The 18,960-nt window shown below is 36.8% G+C and overlaps 1 protein-coding gene across 2 annotated transcripts in view; it reads right to left on the reverse strand.

The window, feature by feature from the left end:
- vti1a (vesicle transport through interaction with t-SNAREs 1A) overlaps positions 1-18,960 on the reverse strand; it is a 133,302-nt gene that overhangs the window by 109,891 nt on the left and 4,451 nt on the right. For both annotated transcript variants that reach the window (XM_028029748.1, XM_028029749.1), the window contains exons 2-3: positions 17,473-17,531; positions 15,679-15,789 (exon numbers count right to left, since the gene is read on the reverse strand). In XM_028029748.1, coding sequence (XP_027885549.1) covers positions 15,679-15,789; positions 17,473-17,531 — 170 coding nt within the window. The remainder of the gene's footprint in view (positions 1-15,678; positions 15,790-17,472; positions 17,532-18,960) is intronic.

Below are 18,960 nucleotides of genomic sequence, written 5' to 3' on the forward strand. Positions count from 1 at the left end.
AATGCATGAAGGGGCTTCTGCAATGAGAACAGAGCAGATAACAAAGAGAGCACGAAGAATGGAAAATGTCACGGAAATGAAAGCGCCGCCGCCACTTCCCCCGTACCTACAGTATGCGCTCGGCTTTTTTGGATTCCCCCTCTGGAAAACAACAGATTCCTGAGCGATTGCTGCTTTTCCATTTGATGTAAAATATAAGCAGGTGCAACACTGCTTCATGTGGTAAAAAATTTTTATTATCAGCTTGCTGTTGGATTAAATGACAAGAAGCTCAGTTTCGAGGTCAGGAATCAGATCTGTGCATAGTAAAAACCTTCTCTTCTTTATTTACAGTATGTTGAGGCAAAGTTCTGCATATTAGGAGAAAACCAACTAATCAGGCTTTGCAATCTAAAACAGAAGAAGTGCTTTCAGAAGATACCTTATTGCTCATACAAGGAAAAAACTAAGCTTTTTTTAATCCTTTTGAAAGGTCTGTCTTTTATCACATTTTTTAATCCAGGGTGAGAAACTGCTTCTATTCCCGGAAGCACACAAGAAAAGTACAAAGATACATCTTAACTTTATGCAAAGTGGCCCGCCTTTAAAAAATCTCTACACATCCTGTCAAATGCGGCGACGGAGGTGCCGGTGTCCTGTCAAAAACACACGTTTTACCTCTGTTGACATGATGGCTGACAAAAAAAAAAAAGAAAAAGCAATCTTCTATGCCCGTCAAAATGCAATTACATATGCACAAGGAACAATTTATATCAGATATGCTAATCAGTTCAGCATAATCCTCTAAGAAGAGAATGATCTTAATCTAATTATAACAAATACATGGATATTTTCTGTCTGAAAAAATCCTTTATAGTCTATTGGCTTATATATCATGATTCTTTTAATGGAAAGATTTGTGAAGTTCCTCTATAAAACAATAGATAAAACAATCTAAAACAATCTTTTAAACATTTTAAAAGATGTTTGTAATTACATATATATATATATAAATCAAATTTCAATCTGAAACAGATTGCAACCAATACCTCAACAAATTTAAAAGAAATCCAACAATTAAAATAAAATCAAAATAATCTTAATTCAGTGACCTCTAACTCTCCTCGTTGGTCCCAGCCTCATGAGAGGAATGACACAAGGACAAGTCGAATAATTGTGGTGCCTAGAAAGCAGGAATAAAGAAATGTAAACAGTTCATTAGATGAGAAATAAAAGGCGTAAAAATACCCAGGGGCAGAGTGTAATGAGGGGCCCTGAAGATCTTCCGCAGATGCTTATTTCCTCTACTTTCCCGAGCTTTTCCTTTCCACCCTGCACACACGGCTGGTGGCATAGCATGAAGAATAATTAACTATAGAAAATTTAGAATGCTGTGTTCTGTAAAAGGCTTTTTCAGCAGTAGGAGAGCGACTGGGTGAGTTAGGTTTAATAACTCTCATGTCCGGCTCCATGTAATTGCAAACTGGCCTTTTATATTTTTTTTCCTGCTACACGTTTCTGTAAGAAATGGCAAACAGATCAAAAGCAAAGTGTTAAACAAGCTCTAAGTGAGCAGGAATCGCAAATGGATGCCTACAAATTTTACATGCTTTCTTATCATAAAACTCCACAAAATAAATGTCTAAAACTTTATGTGATGGGGAAAAAAAAAAAAAATTAATGCTGAGAAAAATGGCTACTTGTATGCTTAACTGAAAGGTTATCTATATTACTTCTTGTCCTCCCCAGCTGTGATTTTCCCAGCTTATATGTGGATCGCTGCCAGCAGGTCCCACTCTAGTCTCCCCACATGTGGGGGCAGAGGTTGACTGACGCGGCATGGCGTTTAAAGGAAGCAGAGACCTTTAAGCAGGCGCAAGTATCACAACAGCATCTTAAATAATGCATCTTTGCACGGTAGGTGTTTAATGCGTGCACACGCACACCCAGCACAAAGGAAAACATGCACACTCAAAGGAAATAAAACGTTTTTTAAAAAAACCTCTAGAAAAAATTGTTGCGTTGCATTTTTTGCTCCCCCCTACTAGTAACAAATTTTGAGAGGTTGTTCAATTAAGTTTCCTTTTTGAAAGCATTTGATATATTAAAAGACAAAGAGGAGCAGCTACAATTGAGACTGCCACAGGAGGGTGTCATTTGAGCCTTTGCTTTACTGTGGTCTTTGGTGCCGCTGGATCCTTCAATTATGTCTGCTGTGCGCTGTGTGCGAGTCCATGTGTGCGCACGAGGGCGACCGTTTGTATAACTGAGACTTTTATGAGACCTTTGCATCCTAAAGAAACCCTCCTTTAAAGGAAGTATGCGTGCAACATATGTGAGCGACGTACCCCGCGTGTGTGTTCTCTCCCCTAAAAGAAAAGGCAGCAGTTGCAGATAACAGCATGGGGCCTCTCATTAGCTCACAGGTTGGTGCTCTGGTGGCTTCTGTACACACTGCATTGTGTTTTACTTCCACGAAATACCTTGAGGAGGCTTCAAGAGGTGAATGTCGAAAACATTAAAGGCGAAAGATCAGCAACGACAACGCGATAAATCAAACTGAGCCATATGAGCTGGTAACCGAGGATCGGGTGGCTTTAGAGTATACAATTCAAGTTATTATATTTCTGTATTGTCATTTCACTCGCAAAATATAGAATCAACATTGCCTAATTTATTGGCAGCTTTTATACGGTATTTGTGTGAATCAGTAAGGATATCTGTTCAGGAGCTGCTGTCATCTAAACAGGACATTGTTTAGATGACAAACTGAGCATGTGATGAATAAACAGAAAATGTATGTTTTTATTTTCTGTGGGTTATTTTAACTCTGTCTTAACTGTTATGACTAGTCGTACAATACATTTATTGTTTATGATGCAATTTTCTTTACCTTTATTCTTTTATTTTCCTTTATGAATTGGTACTGTTCGAATAAATTAGAAATAGTTACAATTACTTTAATCAACATATGCATTTTAACTGAAATTCAAAGACACGCAAGTTTTTTTGGTAACCATTTTACCATTTTTCTTCTAATACTTAAAATACAAATAAAAGCCAGACATGTTTTAAGAAAATCTATACACTTTCTAAATTAAACCACATTGATACAGGATTTCAACTCTTGGAAGAGAGTTTGACGGTAGAAGAATACTATTCTGATGGAGGCTTTTTATTCTCATTTCTCTGTAATACCAGTTGTGCATTTCCCTAAAAAGTAATTTCAACTGCAAAGTAGAAATGACTGATCGGTAAGATCAGTCAATATAAGCTTAAAAACTGTTACCATAAAGAAAGTGGTCAGGATAGTGTGAGTGAAGAGCACAGGCAGGGGTTGCAAGGGAACTCCAAACAAAAGAGCAATATCAAGCAGGACTTTGATGGAGAAGGAACTGTATACTTTTTGAAGGCTGATGGTTATTTCTTTAAGGCACAAGAGTGCGATTAAACCCAATATTAAAATATGAAAGTGCTTCTAAAAAGAAAAAATCAAAGCCCCCATTTTTCCCTCCCAGACTATCTTCCCATCACTCTTATTTGTCGTCTTCTCTCATCCTGTCAGGTTTTTGTCTTACCAAGAGCAAAGTTGTGCAGGATGGGACAGAAAGAAAGTATGAAAAGATAGAAAAATAAAGAGAGAGGGAAGGTTCTAAAGATGAGGGACCTGGGTGCTGGTGGTGCAAAACAGAGACAGACAGCATTGGTTGGAGGAGTAAATCAATAGAGTAGAGCCGTCGGGGAGGTGGGTAGCCAGGGCAAGAAAAGAGGAGAGGAGAACCAGCGCAGGGGCCCGGGCTCCGATCACAACGCTGGCTTCTGGCGTGCAGTGGGGAATAAAGCCGGCCTCCCCGGGTCAGCACCAGAGAAAAAGGTGAGATTAGAGGAAAAGTGGAGGAGGTATTTTCACAGGAGGGGTGGGAGAGGTGGGTACTGGAGGATGACAAGGAGGGAAAAAGAGAGGGTGTGTATGAATGTGTTTGTGTGCTTGCTGGATACCTGGCAAGCCAGGGACCAACCGGCCCATTAGCCTGTGGGCACCTACATATGGTTCACTGATCCCTTTGCTGAGAAGAACTCCTCACCTATCAGTCTTCCCATCTTTTTTAAAGATACCTTCACTTTTAACCCTTCCTCTGCTTTGGAAAGAGGCTCAGTCCTGACCTCGATTTATGATTCATTTCTGTTTGATGTCTATTCTTGGACTGTTATCTAAAATTGAAAAATGTAATAAAAAAAAGAAGAAACTAGACACAAAGGGAAAGGAGTTGGGCCTGCTGAGCGTGTGCACATGCGTGTCCATCAGTGGACACACACAGAAGGCCATCTCCTTTAGTGCTTTACCTTTTATTGTAATGTGTCCATTGTTGGTGCTGAATTGCTTCACCATTAGCATAAGAATGCAGCAGCACACATAGAGACTTAGCCAGATCATTATCTCTATATATTTATGTATACTTTGTCATTTCACTATGCGGAACACATTGAAATGCTGATGAGGCCAGTTAGGCCTCTTTTCCAAGCCTTTCCAACATGTGCCCTCCTGAACTTCCCAATGCACTTCACAGTTTCCTGGGTGTCTGCAGGTTCTGCGCTGGAATGCACCAGCAGTTCGGAAATTAGGAGAAATGGCCAACTAATGCTTACGGTGGAGAAGTGAAGACAACTTAAAAGGGTCAAATAAAAAATAAAATGGGTTAGAATAAACAATCACAGTTGTGTAATAATATTTTTTTAAGTAAACAAAAGGAAGTATGTAGAATAAATGTTTCCAAGGGGAATTAACTGAGGTAGACATGTAAAAGTGGAAACACTACAGCATAAATACATCAAAAACTGTCCTTCATAACTTTCAGGCAATTTTAAATTCTTTTAATAAAATGGCAGAGAAATAGTGGTAGTGGAAGCAACATAGAGTAACATAGTGCTGCCCCTCTCTCATTTCTTCCTGTGGACTGCTGATCAGCTGTTGAAAAATTAGATATCTTTTCCCCTTTATACTGATAGTACTGATAATCCTGTCAGTCAATTAGTGGAGTCCACATCCAAACTGCTAAGACTTTCCATTCAACTATTTGTATGGTTTAAAGTCCGTTTGACGTGCCATAGTGTGTCAAGAGTGACCAGAGTTTCATAACTCTGGTCACTTAAAATATGCTAAACATATGTTCAAAATATGTTTATTTTATTTTTTTTATTTAATAATGAGGGCCTGAAAATATTACATGAGTTTATGGAGTAGGAGTTCATAAGTTTCCTACTTCTTCCTAATTCTTTTCGAGCATGTTAAGATTATTGTAGTACAAAAATATGTCTTTTGCATTCCTTGTTCATGTGTGTGATTTTATACTTCTATCATGTTCAAAATAAATAAAATAAATAAGATGTGAAAATAAATAAGATGTCCTCCACAACTTACTGCTGTGCACTGCGGTTGACTGAATTAAAATTACTTTATTTTTTTTCCTCAATTACAACAATGACAAATTTGACTTTTTGGAAATATTTCTGATGCCAAAAAAATACATAGTGTAGGAATTATAGGAGTGCATTATATCACTTTTATAAAGATGATAGTTTAAAAATTACAGCTGCCAAGCTACAAGGGTTGTGTCTGTAAAGCAGCAGACTTCAGGCTAGCAATCCTGGCTAATAAGGAATAGCAAGTTTTTTTTAATTAAACATCACTGATTCACTGTTCATTTTTTAAAATAACAATAGGGAAAAAATTACTCCAACAATTTATACATGTTTAATCACACCTGCCAATGATCAAAGTAATGTCAACTGAGCAACATCCAGGAATAATGGTTGCTTTTCTATTTTAAGTAAAACTAATCAGATCATGTTTTTATTTTACATTTTGTGTAAATCCCATGAAATCATGGTATTTGTATGCAAGTATCTCATATGACCAATGCCTAGCTTAAAACTATTTATCTAATAAGCTATTAAATTTTCTCTCATTTTATGTGCTTTTGGAAAACACACACAAAAAAATGAAGCAAACAGGAGAACAAACAGAGGAACAAAACTAAAGACTTTAGTCTCACTGCAGGACTAAGCTGATGCTCTAATGTTTGCCAACCTCTGGGATAATTGAAAAAAAAAGAAAAAGCACTTAATTCATCTTCCACAATGTAATTCTGATCAAGGCCACAGCTAGATACCACTGCAGGCTTCAAAAACACCAGAAAAAAGGCAAAATTGTTGGTTGCAGAGAGCAAAAGTACATCCCCCTTTCTTTTTGGCATGCTCCCTCATTAGAAACACTTACGATCAGAGGAAGAAACTTAGGTTTAATTGTGTGTGTGTGTGTGTGTGTGGGGGGGGGGGGGGTGTACGTGTGTGTGTCAGGGTTGTGAGCTGGGATTAAAACGTGCAAACATGGAAATATAATTATTAGGAAACACCAGTAAACACAGGATGCAAAAAGAGTTCCTCATCTATTCACCGTGTTTCCTTCTCTGAGGCTTACTTATTAAAAATCAAATGCCACTGCCTAAAATACAGACGGAAAACACAGAGCCAGTGATTCATAATATATTTCATAAATACTTCATGAATCCCCCTCAGCATACTTAAGCCAGTCTGGCAAAAAAGAAAACATTGTCACCTATTCTAGTACCTGCTTGTCAGCACATCACTGGGGAGTGGGTGTCACATGTCACTTCTGGTTTACACTGGTGCATGGGATGGGCTCGCTGCATAAAAATGGGGAGTAGGACAGAGAGGAGAACAGAAAGAAAAAGTGAAGGGGAGGTGGAAAGGAGTGAGGGAGGAGGGGGCGTTATCATATCATCTCCCCATGTCTTTATATCCCCCCCTTATTATCTTTAGCCCCCCGCTCTCACCAGTCACTCAATCACACAAGCCCCGAGGACAGCGAGGGGACCTGGGAGGGCCTTCACTTCCCGCTTAAGACTGAGCCAGACAAGCGTCTGAAAGCTATACTGATCGCTGTCACTGTGTGTAGAAGTGCGGTGACTTTGGAGGGGCCAGGAGAGATAAGCGGGGAGAGGAAACGATCGGCTGGTCGGATAACGGCCGAATTTGCACACTGACAAACAAATCCGGTGCTTCGGGCAAAATGCAGATATCCCCCTCCTTACAGACAAAAGTTACCATAAGAGAGATGAACAGGAGGAAGGAGTGGGGAGATCTCACTACAAATGTGAGGCTATGTGATTTCTGTGAGGCAACTCTGAACAAAAAATAGAATTTATCACTAGAAATACCAAGATTTTTCCTAGTGCTTTCCTAATGCTTATTTGTTACCCAATATATAAAAAAATCTGCAAATAGGCATAAGGTTTATGTTTACTTCAGATCTAATAAGGCAAACATAACTATTTCCATTCTGTATCTGTATGTACTATTCTTCATGACAGTAATACATACAAAATTATCAATTATTCTAGATCAAATCTTAATTTAAAGTGCATTATGATAGCAGAAGCCATTTGCTTATCCATTCCTCATTGATTATGATTTAGGCGATGGATCATCGTCGTCTTCTGCCTTCACCTGAAGACAGCACAGGGTGTTGATATGTTTAAAAGTCAACTTAAATGGCATCTTTTTGTCTTCCAATAGCAAACTGTTTGCAATAAATATTTTTTTTATATTTTGATTTTATGTAAAGTTAATTATAACTGTAGTTCTACTGCAGTTTTGGTTTGACTATAATTACTATATCCACTTATTTTGTTTTATCAATAATTGAAGAACTTTTAAATAAGTTGTTTGAATTTAGCATTTTAGTATTTTTCATGTTTGTCTTATAAACACAGCTGCCTTTCCTTAGTAAGTTCAAACCAATGTCCCCTCTTTTTTAAACAATGTTGTGCATTTGGGTTAATTTTCCCATCCTTATTTAAGCTACCGTAGTTTGTTGAATTAGTTTGTTTTGTTGGTATTTCTGTGTTGTTCATTGCCTCTTGTTCATTCCTAGTAAAACACTTTGCGTTTCCCATGTTGTTCATAAAAAGTACTCAAAATATAAAGATTGATTGATAGAGATGCACTGATCAATCTGGCAGAGATCAAAACGAGAACAAATTTCCGTTAATCAGCTCTGAGCAGAGCCCAGCAGGCCATATGTCAATGAATTTGATTTTAAAATTTCATGAATGTGTTAAAATGACCAACTTGCTCTCATAAGGACCTGCAAATTTGCTGTCTTATGTGTGTTGTATTCTTTACATGACAAAAAAAAAAAAAGAAAAATCAAAAATTGGTCAGAAATCACAATTTGTATCAGCTAAGCCAGACTGGTGCATCTCCAGCTTGTAGCTTAAAAGACTCCATTAATAATAATGTAATTACACAAATTACAGTGTATTTATCTAATTACTCATTAATAACGAAAGATGGCTTTGTAGTTAGTCAAAATATGTCTTAGAAAAAAGATTTACAGATTTCTTTAACCCTTGCACAAACTCCATTTTAAGGGTGCTGGTGTTTTTATTTACCTAACACATTCCAAATTACATATGATTGCGTCCTTTTAAGCTTTGTAACAAACTGCTTCAACCAACTTGAGTGACAAGTACTAAATCCATGAATGAAGCCAATAGTGGTGTCCATTAAAAGCCGTGGAAAAGCCTCCAAGTCTCCAAATTGATAAATAGCTTGAGGAAGATGCACAGTTCACAGCAACCTCCAAATGAAAGCCGTGATTCTTAAGTAGAAAGGAAGATCCGCTTGCTTACATCTTAAATCTGCACTCAGTGCAGAGTAAATGGAGGAAGAAAATCCCAGACAATTTAAGGGAGTCCCTTTTATAACTTGTTATGAGTGATTAGACTTTAGCGTTGATGGGTTATTAAGCAAAAAAACAAAACAAAAAAACATTCAAAGAGTCAATTTGTCTTCACTTCTGTCTCTGGTAAGAACAAGTAAGCCAACCTAAGGCGATTTAAAAAGTGTCGAACAACCAACTCATGTTGGTCTGTCATGTTGTCTCTTGCAAGAGTCATAGTAATGAGGACAAGGGGCATAAAAACATAAACCCTTCAAGATGGATTACAACAATCCCAATACATAATCTCTTGAAGCATGGTTAACGAAAGAATTAAACTTGTCCAACCCTCCCTAAAAAAAATCTATCAAAAATACTGCAACATAATTAACAGCATTTGGGAGGAAAAATTAACTTTTTAAAGGGCAAAGAAACTTAATACACAACTTTTTGATAGATGACTTTGCAAACCATTTTCTCCATCAAAGTTGTTTATCATATCAAACATGTCAAGCATTAATGGAACTTAAATGGTTGCTGCAATCTTGAAATATTGTGGCTTAGTTATAAAAACTAACTCAATATAAAAAAGGTAATTCTCAACCTCTCTAATTTTTGCTCAACATGCTTATTTTTTTTGTTTTTAAGCAAAGCAATAAAATCAGATTTAATACGCTACAGATTGAAATTACACAACTAAACAACTGTTAAATGAGTAAATGTAGTACTAAAAATGAACAGCTTAGTGAGTAGTAAACACCCTAATATTATGACACTTTCAACCAATAAAACAGGTCACCAAAGTGCATCTTGATTCACACACAAAAAAATGTTTTGGTCAGATTTATGCTCAAAGTTGGTAAGTGTAATCTGATCTTTCATTTCTTAGTGTATTTCCATTTTTTTAAATTAATTTTTTATTAAAACTGAAACATGTTTTTTCCTTTTAAAAGATTTAAATATGTGTTATAAAAGTTAAAAAAAACAGTCCAGCGGTTTAAGTTTTATTTTTAAGGTCACTTGTGAAAGGGATATATAGAGGGGAAACATTTTTTAGACCATATTTTCCCCCCATTATGTTCAACTCTGTGTACCTGGAAAATAAACTGTTCAATATTTCAAGGTTGGTTGACTCTTTGGAAATGCATTAATTATCTCCCTGGGCAGACACGAGGAAGCATTCCATCTAAACCGTTTTTATTAAAGGATGAGGCAGTCCAGACATCCCCCTTGACCATGACTGAAGCTCCAAACAATACCCAGCAGACAACTGGAAATTAGGAAGGGATAGTTGTATCCCTGCGACAGCGGGGTCCGTGATTTAATTTCGTGATCTATAATGGAATAAATGAAGCCAGAAATGAGCGGGAGACGTAAAAGAATCATTCCATCATCGTTTCAAACCTTTTCAGAATGAACACGTTTCTTCAAGTACTGTATTTCAGATGAATACAAAAAAATGTGACCGTATCACGTTTTCAGATCGTGGAATAACGGGCTTTGTGCGCTGCGACAACATATTTACCAAGCTCACAAAAAAGGCTTAGAGTGTGTGTTTCAAAAGAAATCATTGAAGCGCAGTGATGAATGGCATCTTTTTGGGGGTCCTTGATGAAATAATATTCAGCATCTTATGACGAATCAGCATCAGCATTTCTATCCAAGTAAATTAGCCCTGCAACAAAAGCATCGCACAATGGCTCTCCTCCCATCAATATAACTGCCTTGACCATAAGACACACTAAAAGAGAGATAACTATGAGGTACTCAATAATAAAATTTATCGGGGCTTATATTTAAAGGCTTCTAATTAACCTTATTTAAGTCAAGTATTCTTCAACAGAATGCCTCTTACATTTAGACCCTTCTGCTATTGAATATAAAAAAAATTTCACATATTCTTAAGGAATATGTGAAATTTTAAAAGAGATGTGAAAATTGGTGAGGCCTAAATTAGGAAATTCTTACAATACCTTTAAAAAATTATATTAGACTTCACATATTTTTATTTTTTGTTCTCCTGATCTAAAACTTTAGAAGAATGCTGTGAATATTGGAAAAAATATATCAAAAAGAAAACATAAAGAAAAGGTTAAACACAGTAATAAGGGGAATGAATTTGTCATTTTGACTCCACTCCAACACCTCAAAGCAATTGATAATGTTGTCCATGTTTGTCCTGAGACAAAAGACAATCCTTAGAGCAATAGTGCCATCTACAGCAAAAAGACCTGAACATCCATGCAAGCCTGTGGAACCAGGGCTGCATGCTGGCGAGCTATCCTGAACTTTTTCACATTGTTGTCATGTTGAAATCATAAATTTTGATGCGTTTTACTTTAGCTATTCCTAAAGAGAAAAATAAAACAGTCTAACCAATTGCCTTCAGACATCACATCATTAGTGAACTTTTGTTGGCAAGCTTAGAAAGATTGATCCAACTAAAACAAGTTTACTTCTTGATTATTTTAAAACACTCTTTAACCTTCTAGGGCTTTGTTGCATGTTTATGAATGTACCACTTAATCCTATGAAACAAGCATTTTTCACAAAATTTGTAGAATATTCTACAGTAATCCAAGTAAACAATATTATCTGAGCAGTATACAAGGCCGACAGGCAGGTCTCCAGGGGTTCTGTCATTCCCAGCACTTGCCATTTGAACCTTTTTTGTAAATAGCTGGTTTATTTAGTAATGCGTTTGTCATTGAAGAACATCTTTCTCTGTAGAATACTACATATACACATTGCACTTGTGTGTAATTTAATCTCAGTGTAAAGACAACTGTTCTGTGACGGTCTCAGGGGTTTGCTAAAGATTGTTCATGAACAAACAGCATCATGAAGACCAAAGAACACCCCAAATAGGTCAGAGATGAAGTTGTGGAGAAATTTAAAGCTGTATTAGATTATAAAACAATATTCAAATATTTGAAGGGTTTACAATGGATTGGCCATTAGTCACAATCAGAGAAGTAGCTCAAAAACCCAATGGCAACTCTGCAGGAGCTATACATAATGACAGCTTAGGTGGGCAAATATAATGACAATAATTACTCATGCACTCTAAAAATCTGGTCTCAACAGGAGAGTGGCAAGGTGAGAGGGCAAATGACTAATCTGAACATCAATTTGAACACACCATTACTAATTTAAAGTATGGTGGTGATGGCATCATGCTGTGGGGGTGCTTTCTTCAGCAGAAACAAGGAAGCTTGTCAGAATTAATGGCAAGATGGGTGGAGTTACAAGTATGTCAATGGTGGAGGCTGACCTTACTGGAGGACAACAGCCTGAAATATTCAACCAGAGCTACAACAGAATGTTGCAGGTCAAAGCATATTCATGTGTCAACAAATGCAGATCAATTACAGTATTCAGATTTGCAAAAGTAAAAGTAAAACCTTGCATTATTTCGTTCCTCTTTACAATAATGTTGCAACTTGTGTTGATCAATCACATAAAATTCCAATAAAATACATTGAAGTTTGTATGATAAAAGAGACATTTTATATGGTGTTGTAAAACAGTAAAACTTCAGAAAAAAGCAAGGACGATACTGTTTTTTAAAAAACCAACAGAAACACAACACCAACTTATGTAATTTAATCAAATAACACCAATTAATTTAATTATTTTTAAAATGTTGACAAATTGTTCCATTTAGAGAGGATCCCATATCATAATACCTTTTCCTCGGTAATTCAAAGAGGTCTGCTCAATAGTTCCAAAAAGAATCTCATCTGACAAAGCAAAAGGCAATCATCACTGGTAATTTTTCTTTTAGACATTTAGACTCTCAAGGAAGTAAGAAATTTTACTACAAATTATACTTTAAGATCGGCCCTGTCACAGCCACTGTGAACAGAAACACCCTTATCAGCCATCAATCTGAATCAGATAATGTTCCCTTGTCAAATACTGAAAATCAGCATATTTTTTCCCTTTAACTGCATTAAAACTAAGACTACATCAATGTGTTGATAATCTACTATTAGATTATCAACACATTGATGGGGATTTTCTAAAAATAAACCTGCGAGTCGTCTTGAATTGATGAAAGCTGCTGCTAAGAGCTGAGCCATTCTGCTTTGTCTTGCTTGAACCCTGGCAAGCAGGATTGCTCAAATCTTAGTTATATACTTTTTAAAAGGATGGCATCCCCTTCGGCTGCTGCACCTTTCAGACCCCCAATGCCTCCTCTATTATCAGGATGAAGCTCTCGACCACAGCAACAAAGCCTATATATCCACCTTAGGGAGGCCTGTTTGATAAGTTGTCTTCCTAGATGAAATGGACGGGTTTGCGAGGTCGACTCTTGCCCCAACTGGAAAGAAGCGGGAATGAGGTCTCAAGCTGGCACACCGGTGGTAGGAACACTTCAAACCATGGGTGAATGAGAGGATGAGAGAGAAGGCTAAGGAGGGAGACACCCGTGGGAGGCCAGTGGGGGGTGGGAAGTACGGCAAGATTGAGTAGTGAGGGAGTGAAAAGGTTTTGATATCCACGGAAAGCACAACAAAGACAGAGCTTTTTACATTAAAAAGAAAGGAAATTGCCTTTTTTCCACCAGATTCCTCTCGAACCTAGTGTCATGTCCTTCATTGGCCTGTAGGAAGTGAGAGGCTGAGGTTGGCTATAGCATTTGTCACTTCTGATGCACATCTAAGAGAAGTGGAAGTTCTTGCTTTCCTAACACTTGCATCAGGGGAAAAAAAAGTTCCCAAAAAATATAATTATGTAAGTTGGGTTATCTTAGTTTCCATGTGTGCTGCTTAGGCCACAGCACATGATGTGAAAAAAGGCTAATTATGCTCAAACAACAAGAACTATGGTTGCCGCTTCTTTCCTTCTTTCGTCTTTGCATTTCATTATTGCATGCCGTGATGTACCCAACTTTGGTGTGCGAAGATGACTCAAATGTACTTGTTTTTTCATCTATTAATATATATATTATTGTAAGCTGAGTGTAGGAATGCATAACAAGTTTCCCATATGCTCCAAAGGGAGAAATAATAATAAAAAGATAATACCAATAATGAAAATTAAGACTAACATCAGCCTCAGCAGCTGATAACTGCTTGATGATTAGGCACAGCGAGTGAAGGAGGAGGAAAAGTTAAAGATTAATCATGAGCCAATTAAAAACCCAGGGTGAGGAGAGCAACCTGTCTTGGCACAGACAAGACAGGTTGACAGAAGGAGATGACAGAAGGGTGACCCCTTCTGTCATCTCCGTCAGACTGGTGTGTTCACAGATTACTGGTGCGTTATGTCTCCGTCCTAGCAGGTTTCTAAGCATGTTTACGTTGATGGTTTGAAATATTATTTCATTTGAGACATAACACAGCTTTCTCTACATTTAATGTTATGCTTTGCAAAGATGGGTAAAAACCTTAAAATGAATAATCTTTTATTGTAGAGGCATTATCCCACTGATATCAACTTTTCAGTTCAGTATGTTTCACAGAAGAGAAAGAAATCCAATATTTTTGGATAACAGTTCAACATTAATTTCATTCATTTTATTGCTATGATGATTATGATGATGAGTGTCAATGAACAATAACCTATTAAGTATTAAATTAAAAAATAGTAATGCATTAATTTTTGAACTATCATTTCAATTAAAGTTAATTTAACTTTTTTTTTTTTAATTCTGAAAAAATAAATGCAACCTGAAGCCGTTTTGCTATTTTCACAGAATTTTTTAGATTTTGTGGCACTACCAGCCTGAATTTATTGTAAGCAGACAGGAAATGTGCAAACTCTTCAAAACTAGAAAGAGAAGAGAACATGCCATTCATAGCAAATTGCTACAAAATACTACTTTTGTGTATCTACAGCAACCAATTTTAAATATTGAATGAAACTATATTATTTTTCACCTCAACAATAGTTATATGACAATGTCACAGATTTGAATCCCATTATTTTTTAAATGCTATTAAAATATTAATATTTTTCTGTTAAGTTTGATTAAAAAGCTTTTAAGTCAATGTTTGAATGTCCACTGAATTTAGAGAAAGTTAATTTCCTGTCTCCTCTTTGTAGAAAACAAGCTACCCACAAAGTCCCTTTCATGGAGACTAATAAAATACACATATTAAAGATCTTTTAACTTTTCTAGGTAAGTTTTCTTGAAATGTCTTCAAAAATCTGCTACAAACAATGTTTAGTATCCTTGTTTATGTGATTTGTTCCAAATAATTGTAAAATGTGGAAATAAATCAAAACAGAAACATGAAGGAACAGACCTGAGTGTTCTCGTCTGCTAGGTCTGCAGTTGAGAACACTCAAGAACACTCTACTGCAGTGTAAGCAGGAGCACAACACTACAAACAAAACAAACAAATAACAAAATACATTTATCATTGAAAAATCCTCAACAACTTGTAGTAAAAAAGATCATACTTTTCCAAAGGAGAAAAAAAAGTAGTTGAATCAAATAATTGCCTCTTTTTAAAAAGGGTTTTCGATCAGGTGAAATACCTTGAGTATTTTTGAGCAAATATAGAGTAAAAAGAAAATGACCCAGAAGAATAGACTGTTCATTAAGCTTTGACAGAGGTTTGAAATGAAGCAAAAACATACAGTGAGTTATGAATTACTAAACAAGGCCAGATTCTGCAGCAACACAAACATGCACAACCTGCTCTCAGTGGGCATTCCTTGCAAGTTCAAAAATAAACTGTGAATTAACCTCAGCGGATGCAGCGCTGGGCCTCTGTGCTCGGCTGTTTGTGTGAGTAAAAATGATTGCAAGAGAAAAGGTGCTTGGGTTAGAGACCAAACTATGGTGCAAATAGACCTGATGATGGTTGACAGTAACAACCTTAAATATGGCGTACATGCAAATTTTGTTTTGTGTGGAAACTGTTTAAATATGTTGTGTATTCGCAGGAGCTAGTGTTCTTATCATCCGGTGAGAATTTGAGTTTATTAAAGGCACTTACGAAGTCTTTCTCGAGCTTCTCCACCTCCTGCTTGTAGCTCTTCAGTCTGCTGTTGTACATGGCGCGGCTCTGGATGGGGATCTCCCGCACCTCCAGGTCCATCTGCTCAAGCTAGAACCCACAAATAACACAGTTCATGGCAAAACATTTCCAAGATGTTTTCTTACACTTTAAAATACATTTCAGCAGCATCAAAAATCAATTTTGAAGCGAGGATCAACATACATATTTCCCCTAGTCAAATGTATGGCAAAAAACCTTACCCACCAAACACCACCACTTTGCTAGAGATTTTACATCATGTTTTTTCTCTGCAAATTGAAACGTATTTTATGATTTTAAATATGTTTCTGTTGCTGCATACGGTCAGTGCAATGAAAGATAGTTAATACCCTTTACCCTTGACTAGAAGACAAAAAAAGGCAGAGCTGCCCCTCACTACCTGATGCTGCACACTGCCGGTCATCTGGCTGAAAGAGATATAACATGCTTTCTTTTCAGCAACTGTCAACTACAACTGTCAATATTTTTGTGTGCAAAATTAATAAGAACCATCTTGATATGGTAATGCAGTTTTAAAAACAGCAAGATACTGTTACAACGATAGCCATCATGCAATGCCAGTTTAGAAGCAGAAACACTTCCTGCTGCTAAAAATCTAATAGCTTTTTTTTTAAAATAAGAGCTATTAGATATTTTTGTACAATTGTGTTTAGAAATATTTGTGTAAATGTCGTCATACTATAAAACCATGGAATTTGTTTTTAGGGTTGTCATACTGAGAGCCTGACATTGTGATCTACCTGTCCTGTCTCTGTTTTTTATTTGTTTTTTTCTATTTATTTTTTTTATATCTTCTTGTTTTATTCCGACACGTTTTTATCAACAGTTTCATGAATACGCTGCAGTAATTTGGTGCATATATAAGCTGTTTTTAAAGCTTTTTATAAATAAAATTGACATTGGCATTAAAAGAATCCCATTACATCCACAAATAATTGTAATAAATAACTGTATTACAATTATTCCAACACAATATATAAAGTATTAAAATCACGGCTGCTGTCTTCTGAAAATGGTGACTTTGCACGACTGTACCATAGTTTGCGCGATAAAACAAAAAAGGATATCTTCAAAGGAAAACGAGGCTTTAAAAATATTTCAATAAAAAAAAGGAGAAAACTTTAAAAATCTGTAACTACAGCAATATTATGTTCCAGCACTGACTGTAAAAACATAATGTCTTCTGCTCATGTCACTCAGCTGTGATAAAAGTAGCAACAAATAGAGCATCTCTGTAAATAAATACAGCATCAACATATGAGGGACCCTTTATTGCACTGACATGAATGGGCTCAACAGTGTCACAGCGGATGAGGGAAAAGTACATCTGATGCATCGGTGCACGGATCTCTTCTTGGCAGACTTGGAGGAATCTAATCACCATGCCACAACAAGACAACTGCAAAAACAATTTGTCTCCGTCAGGTGACTGCTTCCTTTTATTTATTTATTTTTAAACAGCAACATGAAGTCTTTCACCTCGAGATAATGGCTTGAAATGTGTCATAGGGGTGTCACTTAAAAGCAGATTACTGGGAAGTAATCATGTGAGGAGGAAGCCTCCTTTCCGCCATGTGAAGTGCGTACATGTCTGCATGTCATGTCAGCACCGGGATAATACAGGTGCAGTTGTCTGGTTGCTGTGAAAACTGCCCCCCCTTCCCCTCCTCTTGCCACAAATTCATAATTTAGAAAATGGGAAAAGGAGAAAATTACTGATCAAAGACATACCAACTCTCTGACTTCTTCAAGCTGTTTGTCGACATTTAGAACCAGCTGTGTCTTCTCCTCTGTAAGAGAAAAAAACAACACCATTATTGATCAGCCAACGGAGGAACAGAGCTTCGTGACAACAGCCAAACTCCCCCACAACAGGGGAAGAGATGGGAGAGAGAAATAGAAAGACAGTGGGAGAAAACAACACACGAGGACACATTTGAAGATATATTTACACATTCTCTCCACACGACGAGCCAACATTTGATGTCTCTTAGTTATGGCGTGTGTGAGGCCTTTGTTGGTTTCTGTTGAGGAGCAGTGAGACGCCTCATGCCAACTCAAAGGGATGGGAGGTGTCAGCTTTGCTCACTTGCCACGACTGTGAATCCCGTTCAGAATGACTAACACTCTGCTCCACACCTCACCCCATGGCTGCTCTTCCACATTACCCATAGAAACTCATTAGGACTTCAAGTTCCAATATAAACTTCAGAACCTTCAATCATTCCTTATGGCAGCAGTGCTCATACTTTGAGTACAGGTGCTAAATTGGTATTTGCTCCAAAATTAGCTCTTTTCAACAACCCCAGGAAGGAACATCAATTGTACAGCTTGGTGAGTTGCTTGGTGATCAAGTACCACCTTACACTGTTTGCACAATTGCTAGGAAAGTGAGTATTTTGACCATATCTTCATTTTTAGGCATATTTTCAAACTGAACTGGATGCAGTTGATTGCTTAAAGGATTTAAGCATAACAGATGATATATCTGTGTAATGAGGGAAGGTGTAAAATGCAAAATGGGCCAAAAGAGATTTAACTGACTCTCAAAAGTCAAAAATTACCAAAAGCTTCTCAGAGGGACGCAGTGCTCTTGAAATTGCTAAGATATTGGGGCGTGATTATATCACCATCAAAGGTTTTGTTTCACATACTCAACAGGGTCACAAGAAACATATTGGTAAAGAAAATAAAAAAGAATCACAAGTTACTGACCAAATATTTGAGAGGAATCAAGTCTGAAGCTACCAGGAACCCATCATCTTCCTGTGCTGTTATACATGTAATCCCTAAAAAAGCCAAAACCTCAATTTTACTTTTTAAACCTTCATGTTTGAGGTTATTAACATTTTGGATTATCTGAAAGCATTGTAGATAGGGATTAATAAACATATTTCCTCAAAAATATGACTTGGCTAAAATTTGTGCACATGGCGTACGCACTCTAACATTATGAACAATAAAAAACAAAGACGGTCACCAGAAAAATCTTCAGCAAGTTATGTTTGACCACAACTGTTATGTCAATTATTAATTCTCAACATGGCTACAAATCGTCCAAGTCAAGAATAAAGCATTTTATAACAAAATATACAAACTCTATAGACCAAGTAGATATCAGAACCTGCCAATTTTCCTTTGATTGGCGCCGATCAGTGACTTACAAGTCAAATACTGAAAAAAGTGTGTTATTTACCATTTTTATTAAATGCATCAAAA

The sequence above is a fragment of the Xiphophorus couchianus genome, chromosome 10, assembly GCF_001444195.1.
Source record: "Xiphophorus couchianus chromosome 10, X_couchianus-1.0, whole genome shotgun sequence".
NCBI classification, from domain to species: domain Eukaryota; kingdom Metazoa; phylum Chordata; class Actinopteri; order Cyprinodontiformes; family Poeciliidae; genus Xiphophorus; species Xiphophorus couchianus.